Raw genomic sequence first — 26782 nt, forward strand, 5'->3', positions numbered from 1 at the left:
CATTTCAAGGTGGGCTACTCTGACTGCTTGACTCTGCTCTGAAAGGCAACGGGGGGGGGGGGACTGCACAAGCAGGCAAGGCGGATCCCGAGGTCGGTGGCCATGGGAAGCCCAAAAGAGGCTGCTTTTCCCGGTCACAGGGAGAACTCTTCCCGCTCTGAAATTACACAAGCTCTTTCCAGCCTCTCTCCACTGCCCTGTCTCACCCTGAGCAAATGTAAATCAAGGCTTCCAGGAATCCGCGTTCTTCCCAGAGGCTCACCAGAATTATTTGGAACGCGCCGGCCTGAAAGAGAACAGCAGTAATGAAAAAAGATAAACTGCATTTAAATATGTCCTCTGGGGAGAATTTCCTTGCTTCCTGCCTGCTACTGCCCTGCCGCTACAGCATTCCCGTGGCAGAATATTATTATTATCACTTTGAGGGCCACGTTCCCCTCTATGCAACCTTTCTGGGGCCACATGCTCAGGGTGGGCGGGGCCAGGAGGAAAAGTGGGTGTGGCAACAATTGCTAGTTTGCTCACCCTCTCTAGATAAGCAAGAAGCACCATCAGGTATAGGATACAGGCAAAAATACACAAGGAGGATGTAAAGCAAGGCAAGTGGTATGGGGGTATGGTCTAAGGAGGGGGAGTGGCCTAGGGAGAGTCCCAAAGGCCAGAGACAACTGCCTGGTCCATCTGGTCTAAAGAGAAAGTGCTACAAGAAGGGAAAATGGGGTCTCTGAAGTTGCCCACTGTAATGTGTATGGGTTGCTTGTGCGTAAGTTGCCGCCTCTCCAGGCTTTGTTGCCTTGCTAAACCTTTCAGTCTGGGCAGCCCTTCACTTCGTGGCTGCCTCAGTCGCTAGCAGAATCCGTCAGTGGGCGTTTCTTAAATCTTTTCCAACATAAAAGTTGTTTGACACCCAGTCTCCTCCTACTCTCTCTGCGCGGAAGTCTTCTGCGCAGGGTGGGCGCGGGTAGCGGAGGACCCGTGCTCTCCCCGCTGGTGTCCGGTGAAGAGTCCTGGAGCCCTCTCGCCGATTCCCCCATCAGCCCCTCTATATCCCTGGTGTTGCGCTGATTTGCTTCCCCATCTGCGGAGCTGCCTCTCTCCCTGCTGGGCCCTTCTCCAGCATCATTTGAGAGCCTTGCCTCCGCCTCTAGCTCCGATGTCAGTTCCCTGACACCTACCAAACAGTTTCATCATCTGTTGGAGCAATGTGGAAGTCGCCACCCTCATGACAAAGATTCCTATGCACAACTGCAGTTGTAGTGCAGACCACACAACTTGCAAGGGAGAAATGTCTAACACACGCAAGGATGTTTGGATGAGGAGCCAATGGCCACATACACATCTGGCCCTGCAAAGCAGTGGCGTAGCGTGGGGGGTGCAGGGGGGGCCGGCCGCACCGGGCGCAACATCTGGGGGGGCGCACGCTCGCACTCGCAGCTCTCTGCCCCTACCTGGCTCACTCACTCTCTCTCACTGCAGTGCTGGCTGTGCGAATCCGATCTGAGCCGCTGGGTCGCCGCCCCCTGTGGAGGGGGTGGGTGCCAGGCATGCGGTGCGGAGAGAGAGCGAGGGACTATCTGGGGGAGGGACAGTGCAGCGGCCGCCCAGCGCTGCGCTGAGCGCGGGAGAGAACCACACCAGACCAGACCAGGCAGCAGCAAGAAGAAGCTGGCAGCGGCGGCAGGTTAGGGGTTAGGGGGCGCAAATTACTTGCCTTGCCCCGGGTGCTGACGACCCACACTACGCCGCTGCTGCAAAGCTCAGCTTTCTCCAGTTTAAGCCCGCTTCCCTCCAATATTCCCGGTTTGAAAAGCCACAAGCAGAATATTTCTGACACTGGTCTGTGTGCTATCCACCCCAGTCGAGCCTTGACCACCGATTCAGATACCACACGGATGTCAGCAATGCACACAAGTTCCGTAAAACCTAACACGGGTTATAGACAACACCCTGGGTCAGGTTCCTAGCACAGGCCTGCGGCAGAATTTATTGCGGTCGAAGGGAAGGGAGCCACCAACGACAACAACTGTGACAGGGCTTCCAAGATTTCAATCTGAGTAAAGTGCAAGAAAACCTGGTGCTGGCCATCATGATGATCTTATGTAGGCTTTCCTTAAGGCCTCCTAGTTCATGGGTAGGTAGGTCAACCTGTGCCCGGGCTGCACCACTTTGGATTTTCACACAGATGGGGCACTGCCACTGCGGTTTGAGTGATTGAGAGCAATGCTACAACACTGGCAACGTGGATAGTTTCGTTCCAATCTGTGGATTATCCTTTAGCAGCAAGAATACTTGTAGAGATTCTTTTCTCTTTCTTGAATGAATGAACATTTGGAGGGAACTTTGGTTTTGAGACATCCCATATTGCGCTTGAACGTGATTTGGGCATTGCATACCTTATGTCAAGGCTATATTTAAAGAAACGGACACTTAGTGGAATATAAATGTCTTATTTTTACATTTTGCCTTTGGGAAGTTCTACATAATTGCATACAGAGTTATGTGAGCCGTGCCACTTCAGACTGCTGGCAGGGGCCCAAGACAACTGAATGTGCCTCTTTACACCCACCCACAACTCCCCCCCCAAAAAAGGCAACACAAAAATCCATATACACAGAAAGTTAGGTGACAAAGACAAAATTTATAGTCTGGCTTTATCCCCAACTTGCTATAGTTCTATGCGCAGGGAAGTGTGTGTGTGTGTGTGTGTGTGTGTGTGTGTTTGTGTATCTATACACAAAAACTCCTTGGACCATCCATGTCACAGTCAAACTAAGCATTATCAGGTATTTCCCACCTTTGTGTTTTTTTCCCCTTTGCAGCTGCCTGGTTCCTGCAACACCAACCCAGCAGCAGATTCTTCCCCTCTCTGTTTTCACGTTCAAGCTTTCTCCTGAAGACAGATTTCTTCCTCCGGGTTTATCCTCATTGACCCCTCCTGCTTTGCTCATTTCCTCTCCCCCGCGTTATGTCTAGTCCTTATCTCTTGATTGTAAGCTTGTGGGCAGCAAATCTACATTATTTAGAAGTTTTAGGTGTTTCACAAACGGAACAATCCCATCACAAGAGCCCCACCTCGCTGGCCATCCACAGTGGTGCAGTCCAAACGCAGGTGGTACAGCCCAAACTCTGGCAGACCATCTCAGTAAGAAGTAATGTATTTTTCGCCCTATAGGGTGCACCAGCCCATAGGGCGCACCTAGTTTTGGGGGGGGGGGAAATAAAGAAAAAAATATCCCCCCCCCCGGCGCGGGGCTGGGGCGGGGGAAGCCCGAGCTTCCCCCAACCCCAGCCCCCAGAACAAGCAACTCTCCGCAAGCCATGGGAGCCCGGCGGGAACTCCCGCAAGGCTCCTCAGGCTTGCGGATATCTGCCCGGAGCCCGGGGCACACTGCAGAGCGCGCCCCAGGCTTCGGGATGCAGGCTGCTATCCGCAAGCCTAGGGAGCCCGGCGGGAACTCCCGCCAGGCTCCCAAGGCTTGCGGATAGCTTCCTGAAGCCTGGAGAGTGAAAGGGGTTGGTGCGCACCGACCCCTCTCGCTCTCCAGGCTTCAGTGAAAGCCTTCATTCTCCCCATAGGACGCACACACATTTCCCCTTCATTTTTGGAGGGGGAAAAGTGCGTCCTATAGGGTGAAAAATACGGTACATCTTCAGGCTGCTTCTGTGACTCCAAAAAGCAGCCAAGTGTCATGTCACCAGCCATTCAGCCTGCGGCGTGACAAGTGAAAGCATTCAAAAGCAGCACCAGGTGTCGGCCTGCTGAATGTTCAGGGTGTGTTGTGTCAGCAGAAATATGTGTCGAGGGCGACAACAGACACAGTGCGGTCAGAGTCCTAAGGCGGCAGGAGGTGGTGTTCATAAGGATGGTCAGTACAAGCCTGGTCCTTCTACTCTCCGCTCATCCCCCCCCCCACCAACCTGAATAGGTTAGGGAGCTTATCAGCAGCCGCCTCCAGTCTACAGGTGATGCTTCACATCAAGGCATCAGATGGCAAGGCCTGCTTCATCCCATACTTGCCTCTTGACCATCACATCTATCTGGGCCATCACTGAGACCAGGCTGGGTGAGAGTGGAAGGGCAAACCTCTCCCAGATGTGCCCACCAAGTTTCCAGATGCAGCAGAAGTCCTGGCTGGAAGGGTGAGGACGTGGGGCAGCCCTGGCACAAAGGCAGCCCATCTCCCTGACCCAACCTTGCAGATGTCCATCTCTGGGCATGTGTACCTGGTGTTGGGCTCAAGCAACCCAACATACGTTCTGTTAGCTTACTGACCATCCTGCTGTCTAATAGTCTTCTTAGCTGAATTGACAGAAGTGGTGTTGGGGAATCCACCAGCCCACCTAAAACTCTAGTGGGCACCAGCAAGATCCACACTGAAGAACCCTGTCTGGGGAGGCTCGCAATTTCACGAACACCATGTCAACCACAGGCCTATCTCAAATAATGCTGAGCTCAGCACATGTGACGGGTTTTGGATTCTGATGCCAGCTCTAGCCCCAAACATCTGGAGGGTGGCAGATTAGACAGACCCCACTTGTCAAAGCAGCCCCTGGCTCCCATTTCCAAAATCATCCGCTCATTACTTGCAGAACAAACAAACAAAAACCTCACAAGTAAATAACATTATCCAGCAGGAATAAAACCGGGACAATCATAGTTTTGTTTGTTCAGCCGGCCTCAGAGCATCGCCTGGAGAAAAGGATCTCCGCTTACGCTCAGAAGATCCATGAGAATCTGAGAAATAACTTGTTTTCCGCATTCGTTCCAGCAGCTCCAGTTACAGGTCACGGGAAAGTGAAATCTCCTTGTTTCTTGAGACGCCCGAGGAAAGTGAGCAAAAAACAAGCTGGAACGCCCAGGCACTGTCCCAGCTATTTAGATGCCAGCGAAAAACAGAAGATTGCAAATAAGAAGCACCACCTCTGCTTTCTATGCAAAATGATATGCTTGCAGCAGAAACTCTTGCACAGCACTGCTGTTATTTACTGAGTCGCCCAGTGGAAGAACACTGGGCTCAATCTTCAGAGGCTGGTGGCTGGTAGGTCAGAAGACAGGGAGCCCAACAGTAGGTGGCGCCAGAGCCAATGACGGGCTGAAGCAACACACTCTAGATTTGTTCCCACTCCCCTCCTGCTTGCTGAGTTCCACAAAGGGCGACACTGAGGTGAAGGAGGAGCAGGAGTTTGACAGGCAGGGTCAGTTGCTGCAATCCACCACAAAGGCTGCTGCAATGAGAGCCACATTCACTGCCTCAAACCACTCAGAGGAAAGGCCACATGCAAATGTAAGAGGGGGGAAATGCTTTTAAGAGGGTTCGATGCTGCTCGCCACCCCACAAAGAAACAAAGGATGTGTGCAGAGCAAAGTGAGGGAGTGCCGTCAGACAGAGGGTGTTGGGGGGCAGCGGAGCAGCAGTCCAGCCCCCTCCCCGCTATTTCCAAGTCCCCCTAATCCCAACATGGAGAAATCAGGCCGCACAAGTAAATTCTTCATAGTGAGTAGAGACAGGGCCAGGGGGAACCACTGGCTATATTTTAAAGTAAAGGTAAAGGAACCCCTGACCATTAAGTCCAGTCATGGCCGACTCTGGGGTTGCGGCGCTCATCTTGCTTTATTGGCCGAGGGAGCCGGAATACAGCTTCCGGGTCATGTGGCCAGCATGACTAAGCCGCTTCTGGCGAACCAGAGCAGCGCACGGAAACGTCGTTTACCTTCCCGCCGGAGCGGTACCTATTTATCTACTTGCACTTTGACGTGCTTTCGAACTGCTAGGTTGGCAGGAGCAGGGACCAAGCAACGGGAGCTCACCCCATCGCAGGGATTCGAACCGCCGACCTTCTGATCGGCAAGTCCTAGGCTCTGTGGTTTAACCCACAGCGCCACCCGCATCCTGAGAATATATTTTATGTTACAGCAAATACTGATCTTGGGTTTCACCTTGGGGTTCTGAAGAACGCTATATACTGCTTGTTAGGAAGAAAAGGCAGAACAACTGGGAGCGAGAGGTTTGCTCCACCAGCTGCAGAGTCCCAAACATACATGTGTATCTTACTCAAAATGAAGACTCTGTTAAGACTCTGTAAGAATCTTACTAGAATGGGCGTATCACAGAGTGCTCATCTTTTTACTTATGGAGGTCTGGTTATAGCCCCAAATTCACTGTCTTATTCACGGTACAGTTTGGAATTTATGGTTCTAGGCGTTGTTTTACATTTCTGAGTCTGTCTAGCATAGGGCTGCCATACATTTTCCCAGACATTACCAGGATTTCGGAGGGAATTTCTGTAAGGCTGCGATTTGTCCTAGATCTTTGGCAAGTAAATTGAAATAGCTCAACAATTTTTGGGGTTTCCTTAAAAAAAGTTCAACAATTTCTGGGTGTCCTGGTTTTTACTTTTTGGTGTCCTCTCTTGATCACTGTCATTATTTTGAACCTCATTTTGTGCATAGCTCCTGATGAAGGAATGTCTCTCCAAAGCGCAATAAGCAGAATGAACAGTTGATTACTAGAAGCCTGGTCTCTTCGTGGCGTTCTTTTTTCCTTCCTCTGCCTACTGATCTGAAATAAAATATCAATTTCAAGGCATCTCCATATGTGTTGGGGGAGGGGTGTGTGCTATGCAACAGGGTACCTGCCCCAGGAAGCAGAATGTTTTGAGTCAACCCTAATTCTGGCCCCATTGACATTGTGCATTGAAAGCAGCATCCTTCCTCTGTGCACAGTCATGGCTTCCCTCTCCAGGAATCCTGGGAATTGTAGTCTGTTAAGGGTGCTGAGAGTTGCAAGGAGACTCCTATTCCTCTCACAGAACTACAATCCCCAAAAGAACTTAGCAATCAATCCCTCTCTCCAGGGAACTCTGGGAACTGTTTCTCTGAGAGAGGAATGGGGTCTCCTAGAAACTCCCGGGACCCTTGGCAGATTACAAGAGCCTTTGGGGGGGAGCAATGACTGCACATAGTGGTACGATACTGCTTTAAGTGCACAGTACGGATGGGACCTGTGTGCTCCTCTTTGGACCATTTGCTGAACTCATCCTATGAGGCAGCTATTAGAGTTGCAGCCTTTGGGGGGGGGGAGGACCAGGATGGGGAAGACTGGCGGAGAGAAAGCTCTCCCCTCTCTTGCCCAAACAAGCAATGTAGGGTTTCATAACAAGAGGCATGCAAATCGGGTGGAGCTGCACCAGGAACCCACACGGAACACTCAAAGCACGCAGACTTCCTTTTCTAAACTCAACTCACTTCAAAGCAGGTCAGAAAGACATTCGATGCGCCTGCACAATGAGGCAACCAGCTTTCACAGGGAGAAGGCCAAGGGGACATCGCCTTGCATTGTGGAAGGAGGGAGGGAGTAGAATCATAGAGTTGGAAGAGACCACAAGGGCCATCGAGTCCAACCCCCTGCCAAGCAGGAAACACCATCAGAGCACTCCTGACATATGGTTGTCAAGCCTCTGCTTAAAGACCTCCAAAGAAGGAGACTCCACCACACCCCTTGGCAGCAAATTCCACTGTTGAACAGCTCTTACTGTCAGGAAGTTCTTCCTAATGTTTAGGAAATTCAAACTGTTTGCATTTTCGTGATAAATGCCCTAATTCACGGCCAATTGGCCCACCAAGACAGAGCAATCCTTCGAATGTGCACTCCTCTGAATTCTCTGGTGAAATTTTCCAGCCAAACAATATGCACAAAATTACAGTGGTACCTCGGGTTACATACGCTTCAGGTTACAGACTCTGCTAACCCAGAAATAGTACCTCGGGTACTTTGCTTCAGGATGAGAACAGAAATCGTGCTCTGGCGGCATGGCGGCAGCGGGAGGCCCCATTAGCTAAAGTGGTGCTTCAGGTTAAGAACAGTTTCAGGTTAAGAACAGACCTCCAGAACGAATTAAGTACTTAACCCGAGGTACCACTGTAATGCCATTTGCTTTAGGGATGGGGGGGGATGTGGATAAAATGTAAATATTAATGAAAAGAACATACAAAAATGCACATTATTCGGGGAAGCCACTTGCAAATACTTTCATTTTGTGACAGTGTGGTCTCAAAATTCAAACTGTACCACCCTGGTCCAAAAAGGTTCACAACCCGCCCCCCTCCCACTCTAACCCCTTGGTTGCCACAGCCCACCAGGAGTTGGAAAAGGGCCACCGGCTTCAAAATCAACTATTCAAAAAATAATCTTACAGATGTTTTAACATTCCACCCAAAACACAATCTTCAGTCCAAAGGCTAGAGGATATTCAACAGGAACCTCCCAGCTCAGCAGCTTCCAACACCCTCCACCTCTGAGGTACAGAAGAGGGAGAAATTCTCTTCGTATTTAAAGGAAAGCCTACCTAATTCACCCTTGCAGAAAGTATGCGAACTGAGAATCAGCCAACCTTCGAAATTCACCCCTCTCTGACGTCTGAAACGCATTTCTCCAGCCAACCAACGCGTGCAAATATTCACATGGAAAGTGTGGATAAAAATTACGTACAGAGCTGTATATAAGGTAAACCTGCTTTGCATAAACGCATACATTGGGCAAAACTGCCTACAAAAATAATGTGCGTATCAAGGGGAATTTGCATTATTATTATTACTGCTACGGCTAATAATGAGACTGCTAATAATGATAAGTGTACCATAGTGGTTAGAGCGTCGGGGTCAAGGGCAAGAAGGCCCAGGGTTAAATCTGCACTCAGCCACGAAGTCACTGCTTCTCAATCAACAACAGGGTTGTCGTGGGGATTAAATGAGGAGGGGGAGAACCACATACGCTACACCCTTCTTGCGCTCCTTGGAGAAACACTGAGACATAAAAGTAATCCATAAAACAAATATTGCTCATCCTTCACGCCGAGGTTCCAGGGCAAACCACAACAACTTAGAAGCAGCTTAAAGCAAATCACAATGCCAAGAGCGTGGAATTGCAAGCTGACGTGGAGCCACACTCAAGATCGGAAAGAATGAGAAGCTGAAAACGACAGATCTGCCCACCCCGTATCCTAAGGGTGCCTGCCCATCATGTGCCCCCAAACTATCTCAGCCAATGTTCCATCCCATGCGTGAATCTGCAGAGCAAGAGAGAGACAGAGAGAGACAGCCGGACAAAGTCCACTCGCAACTGGCATTGCAAAGACAGACACGTATTGATCCCAGGGCCCCGCTCATTCCGCCCCACCCTGGCCGGGCCGCCTCATTTGCTGATCTCTCCCGGGGGGGGGCGTCAATCAAGAAGAGGGGGAGATGGCAGAGGCTATTTTTAGCCTGTCACAAGGCTTTTGCAGCCTATCTGCGATGACCTTCCCTCTGACACACACACACACACACACACACACACCGCTGCCATGTACCCAACTCCTGCTGCTGCGTATATCCCAAATCTTAATACAGACCACATATCCCAATCTTAATGAAGACCATCGCCTGGGAGAGACCAGGAACATGGGGGCAGTCGGGGAGGGGGGGAGAAGGCAGGGAAGAAGAGTACCCACGCAAACAGCTCTGCCAACCTCTCCCGCTCTTCAGTTAGAAAAAGTGTTTGGCAGAAAACAGGAAGTCGCTGCAATCGACTCCCCTCCATTAGGAGACGCCGAGAGTGTATTTAAGAGCTGCGAGCGCTTAGCGGCCACACACCCAGCATGCACCATCTGCCGCTTCTTTAAAACATGCATATATATATATGCGCACCACAACTGTTGCCTAACCAAGCTGAAAGACATTTGCTGGCCTAGGAAAAGTAGCTGGAGGTGGCAGGCCAGGGAGAGAGGCAAAGAGGTTGCACTCTGATGTGCAGCGGGCCTCCCAAAGACGAGACCCTGTTTTTAAAGGAGTACCTGAAGGTCTTGTGCAACATCAGGGACAACCCTCCAAGCGTCGCTTTTTTCCAGGGACATCCCTGATTTAGAGAATCCGTTCCAGTTTCTATTTGATCCCTGAACGCCCGACATTTCCTTAAGATGTCCCTATTTTCATCGGAGAAATGTTGGGAGCGGGATACAGAGTTATCCGACCCCCGAGTCATCTGAAGGCATTCCTGTATAGGGGAGGGTTTTTTAAAAAATATTTAATGTTTTATTATTATTTTTTATTATGTTTTTTATGTTTTTTTTATATGTTGGAAGCTGCCCAGAGTGTCTGGGGCAACCCAGTAAGATGTGTGGGTATAAATAGTAAAATTATCGTTATGGAACGGGGCCTCCCTATTTTCACCGGAGAAATGTTGGAGGGTATGCAGAGGGTTAATAAATGGCGCAGGAAAACGTTCTATGGGGAATAGCTTCCGTTCCTTAGCTTCACATACACAGACTAGTCTCTCCGTGCAGCGCGGCTTATTTAAGTCCCCATCCAAGCAATACATTTAAAGCAGTATCTTGGCACTTTACAGTAACGGCTCCCCCCCCCCCCGGGAATCCTGAGAGCTGTAGTTTGACAGGGGTGCTCAGATTAGAGAGGGGGGCGGCTGAGCTACAACTCCTCTCACTGAACTATAATTCGCAGAGTGGTTTAATAGTCAATCTCTCTTCCTCCCAGGGAATTCTGGGAATTGTAGCCCTGTGGGCAGAATAAGGGTCTCCTAGCAACTTTCAGCAGCCTTAACAATCTGCGCTTCCCAGGACCCTCTGGGGCAGCCTTTCTCAACCTGCAGATCCCCAGATGTTGTTGAACTACAACTCCCATCACCCCTAGCTAGCAAGGCCAGAGCTGAGGGATGATGGGAGTTGTAGCCCAACAACATCTGGGGACCCACAGGTTGAGAACCGCTGCGAGTCTGGGGGAAACCATGTTTCTTTAAAGGGGCTTTGATACTGCTTTAAAACTATATTGTGCAGACAGGGCTGCTGTGGATTGATCAAGGCGGCTAGATGGGAAAGGATTTTGTTTTCCTTAGGTGTGCATTGTTTTCCTCTGTGCCTTGTTTTGCACAACTGTTTCTACAACTGTTGCTTGTTTGTACTGTCTGTTTATTTGTTTAAAAGTTAAATTAAATTATTGCTATTTTTTGTGATGGAGAGGAAGGGCCATGGCACAAGGTCCCAGTATCTTAGCTGTGACTTCTGCATTGCAACGGTTTGTACTAAATGACCTTTGTGGTACTTTCCAACTCTTCAGTTTTGTGATTCCGTTGTGGTTTAACATGAGTTAAGTCAGCCCTGCAATGTATTCCAGTGTGGTTATCCAGTCTCTTGGGGGTGGGGGAGCGAGTCAAGTGTTTGTGCATTTAGGGTGGCTATCTACACTGTACCAAAAAAAAACCCCAAAAAATTATTTCTCTCTTTGCAGGAAGAAAAACAAACACGCCTCTGGTCACATGAGACCCATAAATTAAGCCCAGAAGTGTGAGCATTTCCCCACAAATTAAAAGGGGGGGGAGAGTTTCCCTTCCTCTCCGTACCTCTCACTTGGGCCAAACCCTGGAATTGAGAAGTCATTTATTATGTTGTCCAATAGCACCTTAACGGCCTTCAAACCCTGTGGCGTTCGTGTGCCAAATGGGAAGCCAGGGAAGCTAAACTCTCATTGTTCTCTAGAGGAAGTCCTCTCTCGACAAAGGAGACCTCAAGAGGACCACGTGACCTGAGGTTACAGTGGCTGGAGGAGGAACAAATAATATTCTGGTTTAGTCCGCGAAGGTTGCAGTGAGGCAGCTCTGGTCAGGTAACAAGGGGGGGGGGGGCAGGCCTAGATCTGAAACAGAACATTGTCCACCCTACTGTCTCCAAGATATGTTGCTGGAGCAGGGAGGGAGAGAGTTAAGCAGTTGTCGGGGACTGTCTGGACGAAGAGGATGGTACGATCCCCTTGCGCTACAGCACAACAAAACCTGGGGAAAGTTTGGAAGCACGGGAAGATCGTTGTCTGAAAAGTTGCAGGTTTGAAAAGCAGGAAGTTACAGGAAATGTGCTGATTTAGAAACCTCCGCAGGCACAAACAGTAGGGAAAGCGGGAGGGTCGTTCATAACCACCCTAACACTACCTGAGCACAAGTCAACATGAATGCACAAATTAAAAAAGGCATTTTGGAGTGGGCCTTCTGACTTTTTAACCAGGCGGCCCAGAGTGATGGCTTTAAATATATATAGATTTTTCAAAACACCATCAAAGTGAAAAAGAAAAGGAAAAAGACAATACATTTCAATGAATTCATCAAATAGTTTCTTTTAGTCAACTTCCATCCTTCCGTGGTTTCCTCAGTTTATCTATTTCTGCTGCATATTTTGCTTTTTCTAATCATTCTTACCTAATTTTTCTCATTGCAATTTTTAACAGCTTACTCCAAACTGGCTAGTGTTTTTAACATTGTTACAATGATTTATTAAATAATCTAACAAATAATTTCCAATCCTCTTTGATGGTTGTCTCTTCTTGTTCTCTAATTTTACTTGTTAAACTTCCTGATTCTACATACTCCATCCATTTCATCTGGCACTCTTCTGCCCAGCTTTGGCGGTGGCTAATGTAACTCCTTCCCAAGGGCACAAGGGAGCCAAGGTACACCTCTCTATGTACGTCAAGGGTGGTTCATCAGCTCCTGCTTTTAACACAGGACAGAGTTTTTCTCCACTCAAAAATCGCAGGAGAGAAGCAGCCTTTGTTGGTCTCTAGCAGACAAGAGTCTACTCAACGTTTGGAGCTGGTGAGACAAATTCATGGAGGATGAAGCTATCAATGGCTGCTGGCCAGATGGCTCTCCACTGTGAGAGACAGTACATCTCCGAATACCAGTTTCCAGGAACTGCAGGCTTGCAGGCTTTCCATGGGCATTGAGAGGACAGACAAACATTAAGAAAAGCGAGTAAGATGGATTATAATTGGAAATTGTTTTAGTTTAATAATGATATTGGAAAGCTGTTACTTTCAACTACAAGGAAACTCAGAAGGGAGGGACTAGAGGAAGTCAACCAAGATTTTTAAAAGGTTGGATTTGTAAAGAATTAAGTTTGTTGTTATTGTTTATCTGTTTATTGTTCCTTTTTTCTTTTTTCGTTCATTGATGTATTTTTCTTTTTTTCCTGTTTTTGTGTGTCATTCTGCTTTGTGGTTTTTGTTATAATTGTGGGAAATCTAATAATTTTATTTTTTTTAAAGAGAACAGACGGGTCTTTGACCTGACCCAGGGGCCAGGTTCTTCTTATGACTCAATGTGCTTAAGATCCGCCCCAAATAGTTCTGCACGAGTGCCAGTCAACGTTCAGCATATGTCAATGCCCTGCTTACACCCTCACTTTTAATGCCTCCTTCAGGGGCCAAACAAGACACGATCTTCACAAACGTGCAATCGCAACAACCACTATCAACAACAACCACTATCAACCAGCAGCCCCTGCTACTGTGGCCATTGTCAAAGGATGATGGGAGTTGTAGTCCGACAACATCTGGAGAGAACCACATTGGCTACCCATCGTCTCTGGAGCAGCTTGCAAGTCCAAAACATGTTTCTTATTGGGTTCCAAGAGCATCCAGTCTTTTTGCATCCTAATCTGAGCTATGGGAAGGTAGCCTCTTTCAGAACATCTTTGTTGCAACCAAACTGCATGTAAAAAGACACTCAAAGGAAGTTATAAAAGCAACGAGCGTAGGAGAGTTTGCATGCATTCACATGAATAACATTTGTCCCATAACATCAGGAGGGCCACAGGTTCCTCACTCATCCCTGAACTAAAAGCTTCGTTGCGTTTTCATTCTTGCATAACGAGAGAGAGAGAGAGAGAGAGAGAGAGAGAGAGAGAGAGAGAAATGTAACCCACATTTGGCTCGGCAGGAAAGTCAGGAATTTACACAAACACAGACAGAGAGAGAGAGAAAGTTTCTAACATAATTGAGCCAACTCATACCCTAAAAAAAATATGCCAGTGCAACCTCAAATGGGCAGCGCCATTCCAAGGAACACGGTCACTGAAACCACATCCTTCCTTCCTCGCCGCCCCTCCGCCCCGTTCCAAGCCCCTCCTCAGGCCAGCACATCCAGCAGCAGCTGTCTCATCTGCAAACTCTCCACCAAGTTCGAAGCCAGCAAATTCAGTTGCTGGTACAACTCGCAGCCCCGACCATTGCCGAGTTTGTAGGTCCCTGGAGAGCACTCTGAAGCCACAAGGCTGTTTACGGCACTTACATACACCCAGTAAACTGGCAAAAAGTGAAAACGCAGAGCAGCTCCAACCCACGCAAGGGCCTCGGCTCAGCAGCAGAGAATCTGTTTTGCAGGCAGAATGTCCCAGGTTCAATCCCCAAAGGCACGTCCAGGTAGAAGAAGAGGAGTTTGGATTTGATATCCCGCTTTATCACTACCCGAAGGAATCTCAAAGCAGCTAACATTCTCCTTTCCCTTCCTCTCCCACAACAAACACTCTGTGAGGTGAGTGAGGCTGAGAGACTTCAGAGAAGTGTGACTGGCCCAAGATCACCCAGCAGCTGCATGTGAAGGAGCGGGGAATCAAACCCAATTCACCAGATTACGAGTCTACCGCTCTTAACCACTACACCACACTGGCTTTCTGGTAGGGGCTGGGAGAGGCCCTGCTGTCTGAAACCCTGGCAAACCACTGCCAATCAGTGCAGACAATACTGAACTAGATGGACCAATGTTCTGCCTTGGTATTAAGGTAGCTTCCTACACTCCTATGTTGCAGGGAAAGCACAAAGGAGAAGGACTTCAACATGAAATAGCAAGGTTTTTGTCCCAAGTTTAGCAAGAACACCTTAAAGATGCCAGCCTCTCCCCACCAAAGTTGATGCCATTAGGACTGTGTGTTCACAGACAACCTCCGTGTTTTGTATTGGTTACAGAACAAACAACAAAAGCAACCCATGCCAGTTCTAGCGCCCAAGGATGAATGAGATTCAAAATGGCACCTACCTCCTGCCAATTCAGAATGCACATAGTTCAGCGTGAAATAATCCTGCCACTCTGGCCATCACAACCTTTGTGTTTCAAAGAGTTTACTCTCCTATGAAGTCTGGATCCAGCCCATTAAGTCTGGGAGATTCTCACCCCAGGGCTGTCTCTGGCATTCACCAGGCCTTGGCTCTGCATATTTGAGATGTTACCACCTCCCTCATCGGCACCAGAGGATTACCAAAGTCCCAGAAGCGAAGGTGGAACATGTCTCAAGGTTGACCAGTTTTTAATGGCAGAAGTTAAGCAGTTATAAGATAAATCCAGTACAGTGCAGAAGAGCTCAGTGGCAGAACACATGCTCTGCGTGTAAAAGGTCTCAGGTTCCATCTCCAGCACCCCCAAGTCATGCTCCTGCCTGAAACTCAGCACCCCTAGTCAGTGCAGACAACATTGAGCTAGCAGAACCAACAGCCTGACTCAGTATACAACAGCTTTTGATATTCCTATGGCAAATTAATGGAAGAAGAGATGCCCACTTCCTTCTTTGGTTGACCACAAACTCCCACTCCATTTTTACCACATGCAAACGCCCAGTTGTCAAGAGTAGGCCCAATTTCATAGGGGCATAGGGTGCTACCTTATATTGAATCAGACTATGGATTCATTCGGCTGAACATTGTCTGTCTGAGAGGTGGGAAACCCACGAATCTCCAGATATTGCTGGACTCCCAACTCCCCTCAACCCCAGCCAGCATGGCCAAGGACCTGTGATGGTGGGAGTTGCAGTTTGGGAGAAACCAGGCTCCACATCCCTGATCTAAGGTGACTGGGAACCACTCTCCAGAGATTCAAATAAGAGCTCCTTCCCAGCCTTACCTGGAGATTCTGGGGACTGAACTCCAGGCTACCCTAAATCTGCCAACAGAAGAATGGCCTGCAAAGCTATTTCATCCTGAGTCCAGCAGTTCTGGCCGGGTTCTGATCAAGTTATAGGGATTCTGCTTATGACTTCACATCCAGGAGAAGGAAATTGAGTCTTCCACAGCAGAGTCGCAAGAGCAAACATGAAGAACCAGATGTTGTGACTCCCATCAGCCCCCAACATGCTGACTAGGGACGATAGGAGGCCAAAAACATCCTGAGGGTCGCAGGTACAACTCTGGCCATGTTATGGAGACACTGATTATTGTCTACATCTCAAGGAATACTCAAAATATTTCCCACTTTCCTGGTTTGCCAAATAACAACTTTTTGAAGACGGGGCCGAGCCAAGACATTTTGTGGGTCAGGAAAGGGCAAAATGGCATACATACACACACACACACACACACACACACCAATTGTAAACTATGAAGCTGGCCAGATTGTCAGCTGACTCTTACTTCAACACTGGAGACAAGACAACGTCCTCTACCACAACCTGAAGACACCTGGCTAGCTTGGGGGCTGCCCAAGTCAGGCTTCGTGCATATGGATGTGCATAGGATTTTTTTCCAGACGTCAGGAGGGGAGTGCAAAATTTTTAAAGACCGAAAAGGGGAAGCAAGTGAATTTCTCAATGAAAAACCAAAAAAGAACAACTACAGTGGTACCTCGCGTTAAGTACTTAATTCATTCCGGAGGTCCGTACTTAACCTGAAACTGTTCTTAACCTGAAGCACCACTTTAGCTAATGGGGCCTCCTGCTGCCACCGCGTCACCGGAGTACGATTTCTGTTCTCATCCTGAAGCAAAGTTCTTAACCTGAAGCACTATTTTTGGGTTAGCGGAGTCTGTAACCTGAAGTGTCTGTAACCTGAGGTACAACTGTATCTGACTTTTAGAAGACGTCTGAAGGCAGTCCTGTTTAGGGAAGTTTTTAATGTTTGATGTTTTATCGCTTTATTAGTAGTAGTAGTAGTAGTATTCTGTTGGGAGCCACCCAGAGTGGCTGGGGAAACCCAGCCAGATGGGCGGGGTATACATAATAGATTCTTCTTCTTCTTCTCCTCCTCCTCCTCCTCATCATCATCATAGGTGCTTGACGAACAAAACTTCAACCCGCTCCTCGCCTCCCAGCATCAGCTGCCCAAGGCAACTGCCTCAGCCTACCTAATGGGCAGTCCGGCCCTGTTTGAAGGCCAAAGCCTGTTTTGTTGGCTGCACCATCCAGCTCCTCAAGGCTCACACACTGACATCATCATTGTTTTCAGCCACTGGAGAGCCAACGGCTGGAGTTTCCTGTTGCTTGCTGAAATAGCATCTCACTTTCCCCTGCTCTGCCTTCCTCATTCTGTGGAAGCAACGCAGATGCCAAGGTCACCCACTGCAAAGGAAGAAGAGGCCTTTGGGGTCAGAGTCAGACGTTTTCTCCATTCGTTCGTCGCAAAATCTCTCCCGATCTTCGCGTTTTCTGCATTTCTGGGGAAGCCCAAGGTTTCTCAGAAACATCTGCTTGACAACCACAGGAGGAGTGACAGTCAGGAAATTTGGTTTGCCCGTTCACAAGAGAATTGTGCATTTTCAGTTGGAAACTTCCTTGATCTTCCTATCATTTGTGGCGGAGGGGGAAAGTGGCTCACATAAAAACCACCCGTTGTTTTTGGTTGTTGGTCGTTTCATTTTATTATGTCTTTTAAAGCATTTCTAAGCCGCTTCCTGTTTAAAAAATTCCCCCTAAGCTGTATACAAAGATGCAACCAAATAAACAAAACGCAATGGGTTATAACCACATTTAGCTCTTCTCACAATAAAGTGGTACCTCATACATATGCTTCAGGTTACATACGCTTCAGGTTACAGACTCCGCTAACCCAGAAATAGTGCTTCAGGTTAAGAACTTTGCTTCAGGATGAGAACAGAAATCGTGCTCCGGCGGCACGGCAGCAGCAGGAGGCCCCATTAGCTAAAGTGGTGCTTCAGATTAAGAACAGTTTCAGGTTCAGTATGGACCTCCAGAACGAATTAAGTACTTAACCCGAAGTACCGCTGTATACCCATTGAAAGTAATAGATGTTGCTGAGTTAGAGCCATTCATTTCATTGAGTGTACCTGGAATCACAGAATTATTATTTTTTAATCATTTATCAGTTCAGAAAACAAGGATTCAGAAATAACAGAGTCCAATCTCGTGGGTTAGGAAAAGCCTAGGAAAAATATTATATAGGATCTGGAGGCTATGTGGTTTTTGTTCCGATATGAGTTTGCTGGGGAGGGGGGAGTGGCAAATACAAATACGTATAAATTAAAAGTAAATAACTAGGGCAGAAGTCGGCGGGAAGGCATGTATAGCTGCATCAAGCTTTTCTTTGGGGTGTACCACTCCAGGCTACAGACTGGCAGGAGAGGGCCCTGGATGTTGGGATGTTCCTCTAAGACAGGCACCCCCAAACTAGGCCCTCCAAAAGTTTTGGGACTACAATTCTCATCATCCCTGACCATCCCTGTTAGCTAGGGATGATGGGAGTTGTAGTCCCAAAACATCTGGAGGGCCGAGTTTTGGGGTGGCTGTTTTAAGAGGAAGAAATTTCTAGGGTAGACAAGCCAATGTGGTGGCCTAGTGTTGGACTAAGACCTGGGAGGCCGGGATTTAAATCAGCCATTAAGCTCACTGGAAACTGCCAAGCCAGCCAAAGTTTCTTTCCACCATTTGATTCTGCCTCTTGCATAAACCGCCCACCATGCACATCCTCCAAGATGGAAACGAGGCATTTGAGGACGAGGCTTCATTGTTAATAATAATAATAATAATAAAATTTTATATCCTGCCCTCCCCAGCCAAAGCCAGGCTCAGAGTGGCTAACAACAGTAAAATAATACAGCATTCTAAAATCAATTCATTATAAAATCAGTTCAAATCAAATTGATGGCAACTATTGGGCTAGAGTTCTGTGAAGAATTACCAAAGGAGGGGGTCAGGCTGTGCCTTGGCCAAAGGCCTGGTGGAACGGCTCTGTCTTGCAGGCCCTGCGGAAAGATGTCTAGTCTCTTGTGACAGGCCCTAGTCTCTTGTGGCAGAGCGTTCCACCAGATCGGAGCCACAGCCGAGAAAGCCCTGGCTCTGGTTGAGGCCAGCCTAACCTCTCTGTGGCCCAGGACCTCCAAGGTGTTTTTGTTTGAAGACCGTAAGGTCCTCCATGGGACATACCAGGAGAGGCGGTCCCATAGGTACGAGGGTCCTAAGCCGCATAGGGCTTTAAAGGTTGAAACCAGCACCTTAATCCTGTACTCCACCGGGAACAAGTGCAGCTGGTATAGCACTGGATGAATGTGATCCCGCAGCGAGGACCCCGTTCTTGGAGCATCCCAGTTCCCAGCCACCGCTCCAAGCAGCTTTCACCACCTACCTAGGCACAGTTCACGACAAAAAATCATCTGCCCCAGCAAAAACCCGCAAACCTCAGAATTCGCAGGAACAACTTGGAAGAGGAAACCAGGAAGTGTTGGTTATCCCAGATCAACCAACCAGCCCAAACAAAAGGTTCTCGGCCCCAACTTGCAAGAAACCTTCAACGGGAGGGCAGGGGGCAACTGGAAAAGTCTGGTTCGCTGTTTCCGTGTGTGGTGGTCCCACACAAACCCCCATCAATGCACCAGTGAAGTAAGAGGCCATTTGAACCTGTAACAGCTTCTGGGGCCCAGGGCCCTGGCAGACCCCACAGATGCCTGTTTTCACCTCCCCACTGTTCCCCAGGCTTATCCAACGATGGCAGCCACGTCTGGGAAGCCTCCAACCAGCCTACAGTTCCTGCTGTGCCCCTCAGTCCAGGCGACGACCAACTGACGCACGACTGGGCTGAACCCGGAAGTGACTTCCAAAAGGGCAAAAACAGCCTTGAAAGAGCCCAGAGAGGGCAAAAATGGCCTGAAAAGGCAAGCTGCCTCTTGACATAGCCCTCATGGCTGGTAGCCACTGGTAGCGTTATCCTCCATGAATTCATCTAATCCTCTTTTAAAGCCATCCAAGATGGCGGCTGTCATTGCCTCCTGCAGGAGAGCCAGTTCCATGCACCACATAGGAAGGGACCACGAGGGTCATCTAGTCTAACCCCCTAAAATCCACTCTGATATACCTGAATTATCAGCTGACTGAATCGTCCTTGTTGCCGTTCTCCCGTGAAACCTTTTTGTGGTCCTTTTGAGAAGAGCAGCCATGGGAAATCCAGTTACATTTTTACATATGGCGGACAGAATCTGAGCGACAGCATCACAGCAACAATACTATAGGGGATAAACATCTAAAGTGTGTTTCTCTAGTGGCCAGAGTCCCTCTTGTTTCTATCTACATATAGAAAAGTCCTATATAAGTTAGGAACTAATGACCTGGGACTTTATCAAAAGGCTCATGAAATCTAAACTGGCTCTAGGTGAGATCTTTACATAATACACACAGCTTTTTACCAATAGATACGTAGGCCATATTTTAGCTCACCCTGATGCCCTCCAGATATTTGGAACCAGCGTTCGAAATTCACCAGGAACATTTCGCACCTGGCTATCGTCCATTTGCGACCAAGTGAAGACACCCAGGCACCAGGATGGCACCTGACCGTCTCCACCATCTGGAGGTGCATGCCCAGAATTTGCCCATTTTCACAGACTAACAACACATCTTGTCAAATTCTGTTATATTTTATCTGCACGATGGGTAATGAATTTCAGGAACCAAAAAGTCGTATTGAAAAAGACGATTTTCGAGCCATCTGGCCCCAAAATGGCAACCACACATTCCGTTTTGGAGACCGTAACCTTGGTTTAAGGAGCCGTTTGGTGCCTAGCTTATATATCTGAGTTTCTAACGCTGTTTGGAACTACAGCCCCCCTCAGATCACAATGGGTTCCCCCATTTCGGCCCTAAGCCATGAAGAGCTTGAAAAGGTCAAAGGGAAGGGGGGGTGGCTCAGTGGGTACAGCGTCTGCCTTGCCTGAGAATGGTCCCTGGTTCAATGTCCAATGGCATCTTCCAAGGTGGCCTGGGAGAGATTCTCGGCCTGTAATCTTGGGAGTGCTACTGCAAGCCAGTGCAGACAATACTGAGCTAAATGAACCAACAGTCTAGCTTGGTATTATAAGGCGGCACCTGAAGTTCTGAAAGCCAAAAACGTACGGCGTAAGATTTCACAGGCTAGGAGTCCGGTTTCATCAGATTCACTCAGTTGTTATCCTCCGTTGCCAGAGAGACACAGGGGGAAAGGGATGGAAAAATGGTAGTAAACAGTCGGGTCACAGGGGAGCCAGGAAATGTAAGAGGCAGCAGTGCTCAGGCATTTGTGCACAAACTCACACACAGAACCAGCACTGGACCCAACAGCCTCGTGGGTCGCCAAGCACTCAGTCTCCAATCTTACTTATGCATTTGTTTGTTTAAAAGCATTTATATATCATGGAATATTTCCCAAAAAAAACCCCGCTACGTGGCATGTACTCTAAAAGCAAACAATATAGCCTTAAAGTGTAAGCTCAAAGCAGCAGAACAGCAATATTTAAAAAAACAAAAACAAACCATGCAGCTATTTTTGCAAATGACTTTAGAGGTTTTCTTACAGCATTCACAGTGGAACCTCAAGTTACGTACTGTCCTCCTTACAAATGCTTCGGGTAACGAGCTTCGCTAACCCGAAAGTAGTTACTCCTGGTAGTGAACTTTGCCCCGGGATACGAGCAGAAGTTGCACAGTGGCAGCGGGAGGCCCCATTAGCGAAAGCGCGCCTCAGGTTAAGAACGGTTTCGGGTTAAGAATGGACCACCGGAACGAATTACAGTGGTACCTCTGGTTACGTACTTAATTTGTTCCAGAGGTCTGTTCTTAACCTGAAGCACCACTTTAGCTAATGGGGCTTCCTGTTGCCGCTGCGCCGCTGGAGCATGATTTCTGTTCTCATCCTGAAGCAAAGTTCTTAACCTGAGGTAATATTTCTGGGTTAGTGGAGTCTGTAACCTGAAGCGTATGTAACCTGAAGCGTATGTAACCCGAGGTACCACTGTAAGTTCGTAACTGGAGGTACCACTGTATTTGCAAAATAAATATATCAAGGTGAATGAAAATTTTCTGGGATAGCTCAATGGGGAGAGCATGAGACTCTTAATCTCAGGGTCGTGGGTTCGAATCCCATGTTGGGCAAAAGATTCCTGCGTTGCAGGGGCGGCCCCTTCCAACTCTACAATTCTAGGAAAACAGAAATTCAGAAGAGTCAAACATGTAAAAACAGACTCCAAGCAATGAGTTAGCTACCATCCTCCAATTCTATATTCCCTGGTGGGGAATTAATCTAATTGGCTCCACCACAGCCAGCACAAAGAATAAGCAGTGTTGGGCACTCGCTGAGGCCTGCACTGCCATTGCCAGCTTCTGGAGCCTCTTCCGCCATCTTGCTCCTCCTCTGACTTGCTATGGCTGCCTGTCTGCCTTAGCAAGGGAGCAAGGGCCCAGAGTGAGGTTATGAAACAGATTTCTCTATTTGCCTCTGGATTGTGCTCAAGGAAAGAAGGCAAGTGTCTGGGCAGCAGTAGCAGCAGCAATAGGGGGGAGAAAGTGGGGAAACTGCAAGGCATCTAATCCAAACCCGCCCCCCCCAAATCTGGGCCTCATATTGATGGAATTCCTGAAATTAACTAGGCCTCATAGCATTGGAATCCAAACTGTACACAATCAAAGGGTATCAGTGGAGGGGATGTTGATCCATAATAAACAGGGGTGGAGACCCTTTGGCCCTCCAGATGTTGATAAAACTCCTGTCAACCACAGCCCAGAATGGCCAATGGGGAGGAATGATGGGAGTTGTGGTCCAGCAATATCTGGAGGGGAACATGCTCCCCACAGAAGCAGCTGTTACTATGGGGATAGCCAGCGTGATGCACGCCAGATGTTGGACTACAACTCCCATCATCCCTGACCATTGGCCATGTTTGCTGGGGCTCAGCAGGGTTGGAGTCCAAGAGCATCTGAAGAGTCACAGGTTCCCCATCCCTGTGTTACTAGAAAATATGCACACCCTCTTAAGGCTAAATGCCATATTGGGCAGAATTAGAAACGCAGCTGTACAGTGGTACCTCGGGTTAAGAACTTAATTCGTTCTGGAGGTCCGTTCTTAACCTGAAACTGTTCTTAACCTGAGGTACCACTTTTTAGCAAATGGGGCCTCCCGCTGCCGCCGCCACGCAATTTCTATTCTCATCCTGAAGCAAAGTTCTTAACCTGAGGTACTATTTCTGGGTTAGCGGAGTCTGTAACCTGAAGCGTCTGTAACCCGAGGTACCACTGTATAAGCAAATTGCTAAATGGCACCTTGAAGCTAGGTTACGGTTGCCACAACAGAATGTCAAGGCACCTTTTTCCCTCTGATGGGATTTATCATTATTATTATTACTATTCAGTCCATTTCTATACCACTTTATATTTTAAATAACAAATCTCAAAGTGGTTTGCAACGTCTTAAACATCAAAGAAAACCATCCAGGGGGAAAAACCGAATTCAAACTTCAAGGAAAATTATTTCAGATCAGATCCTTCTCTAAGTGACATTTTGCTTCCCCCGGTCACCATCTGTCACCCAGAAATCTTCACGTGGTCACTATTGGATCTGCACCAGTCGCAAAACGCGCCTGGCGCCTGGCTAATTTCTATTGCTGATAGCGGGCATGGATTATAAGCCCCGCCCCCCCAAGAAATCAAGTTAAGGAATTCGCCAATAGCATTGAAGCCACCTGAGAACGCACCCAGTTGCTCCCAGATATTACCAGACAGAGCAAATCCATCTTACGTGGAAGAGCCGTAGCTCAGTAGAGCTGGGGAAGTCTGCTGGTCTGAAACACTGGAGAGCCTCTGCTAGTCAGTGCAAAACATACTAAGGTAAGATAGGCTCAATGGTCTGAGTTGGCAAGAGGCAGCTGCTAGCCCTCCAACACAGCTGCAGAGCTGCTTCAAGGCACTCTCTCCAATCTGCTCCATTTGGGGCAGGAGAGCAAGGTTTGCCCTCTGCCCTCAGTTCAGCAGTGCCATCCCTGCTCTGAAAAGCCAAGGGGGCCCCACGCAACAGATTGAACAGGAGCCGTCCCCCAAAATGCGGCTGAACAGGCTTGCCACGTTTTGAAGGAAACCAAAATGAAGCAGAGCCGGTTGCCACATTACGAGTCCCCACCCCATACGTCCAGAGGCTAAAATGACTCCAGTGCCCCCAGAGTCTTCTACCTTCTACCTTCTATTTTATCTTTTTTAATCCAAAGAGGAAGCAGTCGTACCGTTGCATTCCATAGCTAGTACAGCAGAAATTAAATACCACCCAAGATTACAGGGCAAAGAGGCTTACATATGCACCATTATATTTAAAAAGCACCCACGCTTCTCAGAGAATCCCGGGAACTGGGGTTTGTTCTGGGTTCTGGGAATTGTAGCTCTGTGGGAGTAAGCCGCAGTTCTCAGGATTCTTCACAGGGTGGGACGCTAGACGCAAGAGCCCCCTTTACAGGGCGAATGCGCTTTAAATGTATGGTATGTAGGTGGAATTGTAGAATTGTAGAGGCGGGAGGGACCCCCCCCCACACAATGTAGCCACTATCTCCAGCTGTGTTGCCAAATTCCAGGCCAGAGGGCAGGGTAGGTAAGGGCCATGTGCAGAAGGGGTGGTTTTACTTTACTAAAAGACACACGGCTTGAGAGACAGGTTGCCTGCATTCAATGCACATCCATAGGACGTATCATTCTGTCCTTTCTCTGGAACGTCGCTAAATGGAAAAAATGCATGATGGCAGCTAAAAAGGGAGCAGGTTTTTTCTCTCTCTCCATGTTTCCCTTCACCACCACCCCACAAGATAAATCCTATCGCAAGAACTGAGAGTGCATGCCCTCTCCAGCAAAAAGGGGGCGGTCGGGTGGGCTGGGGGGGGGAGGAAAAGAAGAGAACAGAAGGACAGGCCAAGGAATCCTAAACAAACACCATTGTATAAAGCAGCCAGACAGCGCCCCTCCCCTCTGAAAAAGCAAGTGTTGCAACAAGGCAGTCATCAACCTCCGCCCCCCCCCCCACTGCACAGTGCAGACATCACTTCCTTTTCTGAGTGTGGGGTTAGCACACACCGACACACACCTTTTCCTGGAAAATAAACCATTGCTTCTTTTTTAAAAAAAAAACAAAAAACCTTTTAACCATGTTTAAGATGTTGGCAGTGAATTTTTCCAACCTGCAGCTATGGTTTTATTGATTGGAACGGGACAAATTACTGGTGGGTTAAGATTGGGGTTTGTTTGTTGTTTTCACGGGTTTCGTAAAGCACGACTTTGTGTCAGAGCAAAAAAACCACCAATAATAAAATCCTTAACCGTGCAGTCGCAATACATATCTTCTCTGAAGCAAAGTCCGCAAGGAGTTGGATGGGACTTACTCCCAGGTAAGCGTGCAGAGCATTGCAGTTTTAGTAAATAAAAGCATTCACTGAGGGGAAGGGCACTGTTTCTTTGGCAAACAGCGTAGTACTGCAAGAAAAGATCTCACGGATGCAGGAGCGATCTGTCCTCAAGGCTGCAAACATATACAGTACAGCTTTTTCCCTGTGAAATGGGTATTTGATGGTGCCCAACAACAGGTTGGTTTGTCTTCTCAATTTCAAAATATGCCCCTGGTAGGTAGCCCCAAAAGCTTAGGGGATTCCTATTATAGATACACACTTACCTGGGAGTCAGTTCCATTGAATTCAGCGAGGCCAACTCCCAAGCAGACATGCATACAGGCTTGCACTGAGAGGACAGATTATTTTTATTCTGCCAATATAATCACTACCAGGGGGGGAAATGCATGGGGAAATAGAAAGGTATAGCTCTTCAATTTTTGTTTTTATTTTTAATCGCAAGTGGCCATGCTGGTCCCATTACAAAAATGAGGAAAATCCAATAAACCGCAATACCTAATCCTAGTAATAATAATAATAAATGCAGTGCCCAGCAAGAAGAGTGCATGCGGCGTACATATTTATAATAACGAAGCTTATTATTTATTATTAAACGCAATATACCTATCAATAACAAGGATAAATAAGAGGGTTGTCTCCCTAAGGGAGGCGATTGCGCGGCCAGCTCAGGAAAGGGACCCAGAGATTCTTTGTGACAATTGTCCGCGCATATCGGTGGGAGAGAGGAAATCAAGGCGCGCGCGCACAACCCGCACCCAGCCACCCCCCAAAAATTCATCAATTCCCGCGGAAGCTAGCTGCGGGGGGGGGGAGGAAAGCGAGGAGATGGTAGAGGACCCCCTAGGGAGCTGGCACCAAGGCAACCCCCTTTGGCGGAAAGAGGGGGCGCCCTCCGCGTACCTCCAAAGTGCGGATCTCTTGCTGGGTGAGGTCGTTGGAAGCGGCGCATTTGGTGCGGAGCCCCTGCAGGCTGGACAGGGAGATGTCGATGAGGTCCTGGAGCTGCCCGCATTGCTGCAGCGCGCAGCCGGCCCGGCCGGGGCGTCCGGAGGCCAAGCCGTCCGGGGGGGCTCGGCCGCTGCGCCCACCTCCTCCTCCGGCCCCCGCTGCCCCTGCCGTCCGGCCCGCGGCGCACTCTTTCTTCTCCACCATCCTCTCGGCTCCTCTCCGCGCGGCAGACGCTCTATCCATTCCTCGGCATCGGGGAGGCGGGGGGGGGGGCTGGCGCGGCGACTCTCGGAGGGAGGGCAAGCGAGGGCCGGGGAAGCGGGTCGAGGGCCGGGCCGGAGCTAGACCTTCCGCCGCCGCTGCCCGATCAAGCCCCGACGACGTTGGGCAGAATGAATTGCCTTTCCAATTGCATGCACTAATTATTATTATTTTTTTAATGATAGTAATCAGTGCAAAAGGGTCCCAAAGTGCATCTCTCCCCCACAAAAAAAAGAAAAGAAAAAAATTGAAAATGAGTTTATTTCCCCCTAGAGAGCGAGGAGAAAAGGGCGGCAGAAGAAGGTGGGTGGCGGCGATGCGGGGTCAGTCGCAGCAGCAGCCGCGCTGCAAACTAGCGC

The 26782-nt window shown here is 48.6% G+C and overlaps 2 protein-coding genes across 4 annotated transcripts in view; both read right to left on the reverse strand.

Annotated features, from left to right (window-relative positions):
* KSR1 (kinase suppressor of ras 1) overlaps window positions 1-26583 on the reverse strand; it is a 104688-nt gene extending 78105 nt beyond the window's left edge. Inside the window, 1 exon segment of the mRNA XM_083479621.1 lies at window positions 26115-26583. Coding sequence (XP_083335747.1) covers window positions 26115-26405 — 291 coding nt within the window. The 5' untranslated portion in view covers window positions 26406-26583.
* EVI2A (ecotropic viral integration site 2A) overlaps window positions 1-26782 on the reverse strand; it is a 259488-nt gene that overhangs the window by 56537 nt on the left and 176169 nt on the right. Inside the window, exon 3 of one of the 3 annotated variants that reach the window (XR_014520044.1) lies at window positions 16593-16613. The exons of the other annotated variants lie outside the window; for them this stretch is intronic. The gene's annotated coding sequence lies outside the window, so the exon portion shown is untranslated. Of the gene's footprint in view, window positions 1-16592; window positions 16614-26782 lie in introns of those variants that run through there. 3 annotated transcript variants of the gene reach the window in all.

Source organism: Podarcis liolepis (genome assembly GCF_965112155.1).
Source record: "Podarcis liolepis genome assembly, chromosome: 16".
Lineage (NCBI taxonomy): Eukaryota > Metazoa > Chordata > Lepidosauria > Squamata > Lacertidae > Podarcis > Podarcis liolepis.